Here is a 12791-nt window from a genome sequence, read left to right on the forward strand (position 1 = left end):
TCGTTTTTGTCGATAGCGACGTTGTTTTTCTGCATTTGTGAGTACCATTCTAAATTTCCTGAAAATATATAGAAGAAATATTTATCCATAAAACAAATAAAACATTATTATGATAATCTGACTGTTTTATGTCATTTGTGTTACTGCATTTGTGACTTGTGTTACTTTTTCTATTATTATAGGATAAACAACTTTTGTGACAAAGAATTCATTATAACTCTGATAAAAATTAGTGTAAATGGTATTTTTATCGTTATCATCTTGCTAAATTGATAATTTTTCATTTAATAACATAGAAAGAACTATTGATTTGTCATTTGTGTTACTTTTTTTAATGGTAACACAAATGACAGTAACACAAGTGACATACGGGCATGTAAATTGCACTTTTTATGAAATATATTCTCCCTGACAGCATGATTTATCTTCTGTCATAGTAAGTGTTCTAAAACAAAAACACTGGTCATAAAAAGAATATGAATTTAATATGTAGACTGTTTATTATTGCAATAACATTGTGGACAAAAATAAAAGTTATGCTATAACTGTACATACCTTTAAACTCAAGTTTGATGTTAAAACTGCATCATGTTGTCTGCTAAACTACCCATAATTCCAAAGAGGAAGTGCTGCTACCGGGAGAAACTATTTTTGATTTAAATTCATAAAGAGAGATAACCCGAACTTTAATTTTGTTTTACAAAGTAACACAAGTGACAAATTAAAACGGCACACCTAACACAACTATTTTAATATTTTTTTCATAGATAATTGCCTTTTTTTTCTTTTAAAGTTTCTAAATTCAAAAGAAGTAAATGGATAGAAAAATAACACACCAAAGCAGAAACAAAATATTCAGTATTATGCAAAGATTTTTGTATATCTTTATCATACTGCGGCGCACTTACATGCATTTTCAAGCATACCTAGCAATTTGAAATGCATATGTTATCACATAGAATTGTAGATAAGCGATATTTTCTGTTTAGATATTATTTCTTACATTTTATTGTTGAATTACGAAAAGAAAAAACATGATTTTTTAAAAACATTTGTCCAGAAATCAACTGCATATGTTACTTACACAAATATCTACATTTTTTGAAAATGACCCATATAAGACCTTAGACCGAGACTAACGGGCATTATCACGTGCAACAAAATAGCTGGTTCTTTTTCAGTAGCTATAACCCAAAGATTGATTATTATAAATCCTACCTCAAAGATTTCTACAAATACCTCAAAAATACAACCACTACCTCTAAGAATTCTACCTCTACCTGATAATTTTACTGTTAATGCCCTTTTTGACCTTACATGTGAGGCTGTATAAATTCTGAAAGTTTTCTTGACGACTCACACGCTAGTAGATATTTTGATAACACGATATTTGAGGATTTTTATAGATGGAGGCATATTCAAATGCTAGATCGTTATGATATTTCTTATAAATGTGATAACTATTTTTTTTCAAATATGATAACTATTTATTCATATGTGATAACTTTTTATCAATATGCGATTACTTTTTACTCATAAGTGCCAACTATCTATTTGTATGTGATAACTATCCATTTGTAAGTGCTAACTATCTATTTCTATGTGATAACTATCTATTTGTAAGTGCTAACTAACTATTCATATGTGATAACAATCTATTCAGATGTGCTAACGATATATTATTATGCGATAACTATCTATTCACATGTGTTAACTATCTATTTATATGTGCTTTTCTATTCATATGTGCTAACTATCTATATGTGATAACTCTTTATGTATATGTGCTAACTATCTATTGATATATGATAACTAACTATTTATATGTGATAAAACTCTATTATTATGTGCCAAAGTTTTGCTTATATGTGATAACTATTGAAAAGATTTGTTTATTTATATGTGATAACATTTACAGATGAAACGCATCTTATCAAAAAAAAAATGAAATCCATTAAGTCGAATTATCAAATAATTTGTATATATAAAGATTCAATTTTTCTGTGAAATTATGATGGTGTTTATTTATTTTTTTTACGTTATTTATCAATAATTGGCTAACAGAAATTGTAGGCTATACATTAACAGAGTACAAGCGTTACCTGGGGAAATTATTTTTCGCCAGTGAGTAGATCAACTAAAAAAACTGTGTAAATAACGTTTTGGGTAACAGCGGTTTTCTATAGTATTTCTACAAATGTAAATCGAAAATGAAAAATAAAAAAACTTTATAAATTTCGTGCATCAGAAGCGCTTATTTGTATTTATTTCACCAGGTAAGATAGTGCCTAAACATTCGATATCCATGGATGTAAAGATACCTTGGAGACATGGGACCATAGGGAGCAAAAATTTGTCATACAGAGTCAAATATATAAAATTAAAAAAAAAATGAGTATACCGATGTTAAAATCTTTTAATATAGTTATCAAAGGTACCAGGATTATAATTTTATACGCCAGACGCGCGATTCGAATACTCATCAGTGACGCTCAGATCAAAATAGTTATAAAGACAAAGAAGTACAAAGTTGAAAGCATTGAAGACCCAAAATTCTAAAAAGTTGTGCGTAATACGGCTAAGGTAATCTATTCCTGGGATAAGAAAATCCTTAGTTTTTTGCAATGATGACAACAGCTGACAAATTTTCGAGTTTTCTTTTTCTTCGACTGCATAGAGTTGTTTCATTAAATTTTCCTGTATTTTGTCGAGATGGTTATTGATCTTTATTCTTGTCTTCTTGATTTCTTTTACAATTTCTTTTTTTTCTCTTACAATGTCGAAAGCTTATCTTGTTGATGCTTGCAGATTTTCTGTATATTTCTGCTGTTCATCAATGGTGTCTCCATCTCGTACAGGGCATTAGCAGTTTTGACATTTTGAATGACGTCATCTGTATTAACGACACCCCTGCACTTTGAATGGTTCTCAACAATATATTTGCCACTACAAGGACGATAATGCTGTCAGTAATACATTTTGAACTTTTCATTGTGTTTACTACAGTATTGGCTGATGATTTTCAGTACATCAGCTGGTAATTTCAGTCGTTCGGTAATACATAGGGTACTATGGTTTCTTGATGCTTATGGTGTACTTGGCATTCTTGACATAGTCCTTCATCGCATTCTGTACAACAGACGATGCATGGTTTTGGTGACGTTTTGAGGGTCACAAACACCACAGCTTTGGAAGTATGTCGCCAAGAAAACAAAAATTCAAAAAAGCAATAATATATAATTAATCATAACAAAAGTTAAAAAAGCATTACCCCTAAAAAATGGCCGATAATTTTAGCAGCATTAACCATGAAAATGCACATAAAAAAGAAAGGAAACTAAGATAAGGATATTTTCATTTCCCTTTGTTATGATATTGTAATTATCAAATCTATTTATCTTGGCTTATTTTGCTTTGTATGGCAATGTGTTGTTTTTATAATTATTTTTTTTTTACAAAAAATTGTTATAATTGTGCAGTTGAGAATTCACTGGAACAACCAAAGATACTGATGGACATATATATCCCATTATATTTGGTTACTGTTAAAAGAGAATAATTCCTGATAAAAAGAAGACAAAGGATTTTCTTATCCCAGGCATAGATTACCTTAGCCGTATTTGGCACAACGTTTTTGAATTTTGAGTCCTCAATGCTCTTCAACTTTGTACATGTTTTGATTACTATTCTCTCGATATGAGCGTCACTGATGAGTCTTATGTAGACGAAATGCATTTCTGGCGTATTAAAGTCTGGTACTTTTGATAACTATTAGTCGCAAAATGTGTTATTGTATTGTTTATTTGCGTATTTCTCTGTCTTGAATGGTCTTGCATTGACTTGTAATATATTCCTGTCATTGTAATGGTGTTATTTTAGTGTTATATTTTACATTGCCATAAAAGTGCGATGTGTGGCTAGCCGCAAAACCAGGTTCAATTCACTTTTTTTCTATAAATGTCCTTTACCAAGTCAAGAAAATAGCAATTGTTATCTGATAGTTTGTTTCTTCTTCTCTCAGTATTAATTGCGTTCTTTATAAGGAACACCAAAAATTAACTCCAAATAAAATTACTATGTACAAATATAAGGGATATATCTTAAAACTTAGTGTCCAACAATAAAATACACAGTAAAACTCTCCTATTTACACATAAAATCCGACAGTCATTTGTAAATGATAAAACACCGATTATACTCTTTGTTTCAGACCGTCAACCATCCATTGCCTCAAGCAACTTTAAGCACTTTATATATAGTTTATAGCACATCTCTCTAGTTTTGGCTTCTATTGTGTTCATTATATTGATATCTGTTGATATTTGTAAAAAATGTCTGCTGTCTATAATTAGCCTGATAATGTTTGGTTTGAATTTAAAGACACTGTGCCAGACTTCATCTGTTGTATGTTGAGTAACATAGTCCTTGATCGTTTCAAAGTATGTTATTCTAGTTTTGAATAACAGTGGACACCCCAGAAGAAAATGAGAGATATTTCCCTCAAAAAGATTACATAATTGACAGAGTTGAGAAGGTGATCGATTAAATTTCACTCTATTAGAATTTAGTATAAATGTTCCTGAAACTATTCTAGTTTTAACAATATCTTTCCGAACTTCAGCTTTTGTTTTGTCAAATATAGTCCAAACTGGATGATTTTTGCCAATAAGAAGATGCTTAGTTTCTATATATTTTAAAATTGATCTAGATTCAGCATCGTCCGTTAATAGGATTTCTCGAATTGTAGAAAAAAAAAACTGTTCGGGTTATCTTAGTTAACCGACATTTGTCTGATGATGATATCATTAACTCTTTGAACGTTTGACGCAAGTAAAATATGACGAAAATGTCTTAAATTCTTTCTATGACAAGATTCCAGCTGGGTTATATTGGTCTTTTTTAGAGGAATGGCTTCCAAACCACAAAGAAGTCTTGGCAGAACATATGTGTTGTAGATTTTGTAAGATGTTATTGGATCTAAGCCATTTGTCCCATGCACCCCCGGAGCCTATTATCGCATACAAAGTTCGTCTTGCAAGATTTATTTAATTTGCCACATTTATTTCTCCTTCCTTTTTCCAGCTTCTAGTTATACCCAAATGAGTTGCAATTTTATACAAGACTCACCCATTTTCAAAACCAAGCACCCCATATACAAACTAAAACAAACTATAAAGTTTTTATAATGTGTCAAGTCATGAAACTCCATCGGTTTTTGCATGGGTGACTGGATGACTGTTAAACTAAAAACAAGTTATTCTTAAATTAAATGAGAGAGATTGGATTTTAAAAAGTATTTTTTACATCAGGCTTATTTCCCTAATTTAGACCAGAGATGTACTATTTGTATATATATATATATGTATCTATTCAAACTATAAAATCCTTACTACTAACAATGTTGTTTTACTATCAGGAGTCACCCTGCAATCAAAATAAATCCTGATTATACATTACAAAAATAATAGATGTGGTGTAGTTGCCAGTGAGACAGTTATTCATCTAAGACCAAATGACAACAATAGTTATCAAAGGTACCAGGAATATAATTTAGTACGCCAGACGCGATGTCTATATCATATTGTTCTAATGATGATAATGTTTAATATTTCTGATCTCTTTTTATATCATTCAAATAGAGTAAGTTATTACAGAATCATCCTCCGATGACAGAAGCCAAATAAATTTAATTTTACCTGCCATTTGTTTTTAATTTACATTATTTTTCTATCATATGTATCCTGTCCACACGTCATGTGATCCGAAAGATGTATTGTAAATAAAGCGACAAAACAATATTAAGTTCGTGCATTGAATTGTGTACCAATGAAGTTATTCAACTTTAAAAATTTAAATAACTGAAGAGTTTCATACTACTAAAAAAACTACCATTTGTGTGTGTGTTATATTTATTTATATGTGTTTTAATTGATATATGTCGACAAAATTTCAACAGATTTTATGTTTATAACGTTTATGTAAATCGACTTAAAATAATTTTATTTATTCTCTTCTGTTTTATCGGATTCCAATACCATGAATACACCACCAAGTGACCACTTTCTCAGTAGAGCGTAAAGTTACTTTATAGGTAAACAAAATTAATACTGTTACATTCATAAAAAATGTGCACACTGTTACTAATATTGAGAAGGCAGATGATATCATATCTTTTATTTGAAAATATTTTTTTAAATGATCCAGTTGGATTCTTACTGATGTAATGATTTAAAATAGATACTAGACTACTCATCGATCAACACTTCAATGCAATAAAGTGAACGGAAATGGAAGCTAACGTGGGTATGCAATTTTGTGTTTAAATTTATTTGCAGAATATCATAGCTTACATAGTATACTCCTATCATTTAAGATTCATCGTTCAGACTAACAAATTTCGTCCTGAACATGCATGACATATTTACCAATAGACTTTAAGCAACCAACAATTAATCAATCAAACTATCATAAAGTTTTTGCTGTACATATCATATACATGTTGTATCTGGGTATAATATATTTAATATACAATATCTATGTTCCTGGTTGTACGAATGAAATTGGTGAACACTAATTGTATTATGCATATTTTTATGGACATTATGTTTTATGGTTTGTGCGTTCGTTCGTTCGTCCGTCTGTCTGTTTGTCTGTCTGTTCATCCGTCCTTCTCATGTTAAAGTTTTTGCTGAAGATAGTGTTTGATGAAACCGAAGTCCAATTAACTTGAAACTTAAAACACATGTTTCCTGTGATATGATCTTTCTTATTTTAATGCCAAATTAGAGTTTTGACCCATATTTATAGGTTCATTGAACATAGCAAATGATAGTGAAATTGGGGCATCCGTTTACCATGGACACATTCTTGTTATGACTAGTTTTATTCATATGAGTCTATCACACAACATTTTGTACTTTTAATTTTAGATTTTTGTTGTTTCAGTTTTGTCGTGTACGGAAAGAGGGACGAAAGATACCAAAAGGACAGTCAAACTCATAAATCTAAAACAAAATGACAACGCCATGGCTAAAAATGAAAAAGACAAACAAACAACAGTACACATGAAACAACATAGAACACTAAAGAATAAACAACACGAACCCCACCAAAAAACTAGGGGTGATCTCAGGTTCTCCTGAAGGGTAAGCAGATCCTGCTCCACATGCGGCACCCGTCGTGTTGCTTATGTGATAACAAATCCGGTAAATAGTCTAATTCGGTAGTTCAAATTCGTCAATAGTGAAGGGTGTTGTAGTTACGACATAAGGAACATATCCGATATCATTTGTGAAACGGTTATTCCATAACGGTCAACCAACTCGTGATGGCGTCCGTAAAATTTTCGAAGGGATGATTTCAACTTCACCATTTGGAAATCTTGGTTTAATAGCTTACTTGTGAGCACCAACCCTCTTTCAAGAAAATCATGATAGAAAATGCAAGCACGGGAATAAAGTATCAATTGGGAGATATATACCCCGTATGAGGTGCTGCTCGAATGTTGCTACTTAAAAATGGAAAGTTCACAATTGGAAAGCTGAAATCATCTCTTTTGTCGTAAAGTTTTCTTTTCAACCGACCCTCATTGTCAATTTCTAGATGTAAATCAAGATATGAGGCCGACTTAACTGTATCTGTAGTATCTTTTATCTCTAGCTCGATGGGATAGATGTGTTCCACATAGTCACCAAATTTTGTTTTATTTAGTGAAAGAACATCATCTATATAGCGGAAAGTAGAGTTAAAGGATATTGCTAACTTCTTATCTTTCTTCTTGAAGTCAGCCTCATAATAATAAAGAAACAAGTCGGAAGTAGAGGGGCACAGTTTGTTTCCATTGGAAAATGACAAGCTTAAACACGCCTCCGGGAGCAATATTTTCTCGTTGTGTTTAGAATCATTGGTGGGCTTCGTTTTTTCTGCTCTTTGGTTGGGTTGTTGTCTCCTGGACACATTCTTCATTTTTGTTTTCAATTTTACTGAATGCCTCGTTTATTGTAAAAAGCATGACATAGCAACAACAAACATAATATTCTCATCCGCCAGGAGTTATCAGAGAAGTTTCTCAAACAGAACAGATTGACTTGAGCTTCGAAACGTTTTGACTTTTTCTCCTTCTTTCTCTAAGGAATGATATAAAGTTTTTTTTCAATGCTGGTTTGAATATATATATTTTTTTACAGAAGAAAACCCCAAAAAGCGGAGGATTTATGATGAAGAATCGCTTACAAAGAAGCTCCAGAAAGCCGTCCGTGAAAATAACATTAAAATGGTTGAACAGTTGGTCGACAACGCATACCCAAAAACTTTCATCGACGCCAAGTTAAATGGTAAATCAAGCATAGATCTGGCTAGCGACAAGGATGTACAACTTGACATATGGGAGCTGTTATTGAAACATACTGACGAGAAAACACTCGCAGGCGAGAACTCCGTTTTGGAGTCATTCGAACAACTGTTACAAGCTCCATGTTTTTTACATTCGCACGCACACGTTCCAACCTCTGAGACACATGTATGTCAAATAACGAAAGTTAGACATTGGTTACTATTAACGAAAGAGCGAACAGAGAAAAGCGTCATAAATTTAAGGCTACATTTTCTGTGTGAACTCTGTAGAATTATACCAAGTAGCTCTACAGTAAATGCATCGGCGGATGATGTGGAGGATCTAGCGGTAGAACTGATCAAAGATTACAAGGTCAATCTCAATAGCAATGCTACGATATATTGCCCACTACATTGGGCTGTCACCACATCTAACGTGCCACTCTTAAATTTATTCCTTGAACATGGTGCTAATATCGATTGTTTGGATCGGTTCTTTAATGGTTCCCCTCTACACTTAATATGCGACATTAAAGGCCAACCTAGAATTCTGGAAATTGTAGAAATACTAGTCGATGGTGGGGCTTCGTTGACAATTGAGAGAAATCAAAGGGGATATACAGCTCTTCATTCTATCATAATCAACTTAAATCCAGTCGAGTTAGATATATTTTTAAAAAAATATAGTGAGAAGATTAAATCATCAAGTCAATCTATGCCATTTCCTTTCATCCATGGACTGATAGTTCATCCTGTAGCATCCATTAAGCAAAACTCTATGCTGGAAAAGGACGCGTTGAAAATAAGACGGGATGCTCAAAATGATATCATACAAAAATTAATAGTAGTTGAGAAGCACAAAATTGACATTAACACAAAAGATATCAACGGCATGACTATTCTACACTTTTCTTGTTGGTTGAGGTATACAGATGTAGTTAAACATATATTAGCTAAATCCAAATTACCATTACTTCAGAAAGATAAATTCGGTAGGGGATGCTTATATTATGCAATGACTCAACCAGCCCGGAATATCTGGCCCGAAACTGAAAACTTGTCAACTCTGAGATATATACTTGATCCGTCCATTTTTATCTTAAATGGTAGAGAAATACCAAAGAAAGACAAACTGAAATTAGAATTATTGTTTAAAATCTGTACGGCCTACTTAAAGTCTAAAAAAAAATCAAAACAATTTGGGGAACCAGTGAACACACAGAACAAATTCGTTAAAGAAATTATACAAAATGTTCAACAATTTGTTGAAAGGCTCAAGAATCAATTAGAGCAACATAATTCTCTACTTACTTCTACTATTGAATTAGCTGGAAGCACGGGGGAGGGCACAAAAATCAATCCACAGGATGAGTTTGATTATCTGTTCAAGTTGACGACTATAAGTCAGTGCATAAGAGCTGAGTATTTCACTGTACAAGACGAAGTTCAATTATGTCTTCAAACACAAGACATTGAATTTGGGAAAGAGGTTAAAGAATTGCAAGAACATGACCAAACTTTAAATGAAGCGCTTATGAACTCATTCAATACTACCGTTTATAACATATTTCAACACAGCTTATTTTGGGAAGATCTCCCGTTTTACTGGAGAACCTGTTATTACAAAGGAGCCTCGCCTCCTAAAACCTTGGTTGCACCTTTACATTTGGCATACATCGGCACCCCGATCGACCCAGACCTGGATATCAGTATCGATTTGGTCCCCAAAGTCGTCTTGGACGATTTACCAAATAGAATGAAGGATCTCATACCCCCAAAAGTTGTACATTTTGTACAAAATTCAGAGGACCTTACGTGGGAAATTATCGTTAGACAGACAAATGCACGGCTATGGCAAGCCGTTCTCGTCAAAACTATGTTTAAACCATTTTTCGAGAAATTTACACACTGAGAATTATAAAAAAAACACACTGAGATTTAAAAACTTCAAAACACACACTGAGAATTAAAAATTACACACTGAGATTTCATAACGACGCACTGAGATTACAAAAATGAAAAACACACACTGAGAATTGAAAATTACACACTGAGAATTGAAAATTACACACTGAGAATTGAAAATTACACACTGAGAATTGAAAATTACACACTGAGAATTGAAAATAACACACTGAGATTTCAAAAAGACACACTGAGAATAAATAAATTGAAAACACACACTGAGAATTTGAAATTACACACTGAGAATTTAAAATGACACACTGAGATTTGTGCGCACTTTTTATGCGCACATATCTGATTAGCATACTTAATCTGAATCTATCACAAGCTTAAAGCAACTAGGGGACAGAACTCGTTAGTCCTTCGATTTGGTTCCAAATTATTCATAAAAAAAACTTTAGAAATACAAGGACAAGAAAAATAGCCGCTTATTCTTATTACAAAATATTTATACCAAATGGTGAAAACTTTATATTAAAATTATAAGAAAACTTGGAACAATTTGCACTGAAAAACAAATAATGCAGTGAAGTTTTTACTCAAGTGTCTATAATAGCATATAAACGTAACAAAAATATAAAAGATTAACTTGCGAAATCAGGGTAACAGTTGGAAGACTTTTTAAAAGGGACCCATGCTAAAACGGTTTTAAGTCCCGATACACTGGTAGTAATGATATGAATTATAGGCAACAAACTTGTGAATATGAGCGATGTTAAGTCATGAAATTTATTACGAATGTTAATTGGTTGAAGGAATCGCATTTCACTATAATGAAAAGAGTTTTTGAGATCAAGATATAAATCTGTTGAATTATTCATCTCATGAATATTCATTAGTAATTTGCATATTAATCTCAGTGTGTATTTTTGAAATCTCAGTGTGTAATTAACAATTCTCAGTGTGTGTTTTTCAGTTTATTTATTCTCAGTGTGTCTTTTTGAAATCTCAGTGTGTTATTTTCAATTCTCAGTGTGTAATTTTCAAGTCTCAGTGTGTGTTTTTCATTTTTGTAATCTCAGTGCGTCTTTATGCAATCTCAGTGGGTAATTTTTGATTCTCAGTGTGTAATTTTTAATTCTCAGTGTGTGTTTTGAAGTTTTTAAATCTCAGTGTGTTTTTTTGTAATTCTCAGTGTGAAAATTTCTCGAAAAATGGTTTAAACATAGTTTTGACGAGAACGGCTTGCCATACACGGCTATCATTTTCCTGTATAGAAAAGTTGATATTACGAAACATATTTCCCGTACTGAAAGACGCGTATACCTTGGCAAAAAGTTTACTTAGTTGTGTACCCGAAACAGATGGAATAGAACCAGAATTAATAACATCATACATGTTAAAAAAACGCTCTATTCCACGAGCTTGATCCAATCTTATCGTATTCTTTGATAGATTACCGCATTTGCAAGTTTTCTTCACAAAAGGGGATGCAGATGCCACAGCATGATACAGACAAAAGAGTCTGGGCATCCAGAATATTGAGAAGAGCTATAAAAATATTTGGTCAGAGTAATGGCGTCAATGTATATTGTTTCCCGGCAATAATTGTGCCTCTCTATCCAGTAACGGAAGATGAATTCGGAGGTAACCCCTATGTGAGAGTTCTTAACCAATGCTTAATGCTGCTAGATGAAACTTAATTAAAGAGCACCCAAGGACTGAAATATAACATAAAATGCACACATATATATATATACATATACAAGAATATTATAGTAACTACAATCAGTACAAAAAAGGAAAAGCACTATAGTTCACAAAACAAAATAATGTTGTCATGGTGAAAATAAAGCAATTAACAAAAAATAATAAACATAATTAACTGGTTTTGCAGATGAAACATTGGCGTGAGCTGTCGGACCAAGAATTTATCAAGTTCTTCAATTGATTTAAAAATGATTGCTTACTTAGCTCATCTGGCAGCTTATTCTAAAGCTTAGTACCCGAATATCTTAAAGAGTGTATGCCTAATGCAGCTGTTCTCTGATGTGGTCAATATTATACAATTATGGAAATGCTGAATAAAAACTGTCTTGTAACTTTACATGATTAGGCCGATTTGTTTTTGTACTCGTATGAAGCAGAATTCATTTAGAACCTTCTAAAAGACAAAAGAAAAAGCACCTTGTGAACTTCTTTAATTTTACTTTCCGATATATTGATGATGTCCTATCATTGAATTACCCATATTTCAGTCAATACTTACTTCATATCTCATATGATCCCAGTAAACTTGAAATTAAGGATACTACTGATACTAGAAGGACTGCTTCATACCTCGATCTTTTCCTCAATATTGACACTGATGGACGACTTCACAAGAAAATCTATGATTAAACGGGACGATTTCAATTTCTCAATAATCATTTTCCCATTTCTCAGCAGTAACATATCATCTGCCCCTTCGTATGGTGACCACATATCTCAATTGATACGTTATACTCGTGCATGTTCCCACTATACGGACTTCATATACAGGAGTGTACTCCTGA

At 32.4% G+C, this 12791-nt stretch overlaps 1 protein-coding gene across 1 annotated transcript in view; it reads left to right on the plus strand.

Moving 5' to 3' along the window:
* The first annotated feature begins 9331 nt into the window (after positions 1-9331).
* The window catches only part of LOC143080969 (anamorsin homolog), a 79847-nt gene continuing 76387 nt past the window's right edge, over positions 9332-12791 (plus strand). The window contains exon 1 of the mRNA XM_076257172.1: positions 9332-9469. Within this exon, the coding sequence (XP_076113287.1) occupies positions 9347-9469 (123 nt within the window). The 5' untranslated portion in view covers positions 9332-9346. The remainder of the gene's footprint in view (positions 9470-12791) is intronic.

This window comes from Mytilus galloprovincialis, chromosome 6, assembly GCF_965363235.1.
Source record: "Mytilus galloprovincialis chromosome 6, xbMytGall1.hap1.1, whole genome shotgun sequence".
Taxonomy (NCBI): Eukaryota; Metazoa; Mollusca; class Bivalvia; order Mytilida; family Mytilidae; genus Mytilus; species Mytilus galloprovincialis.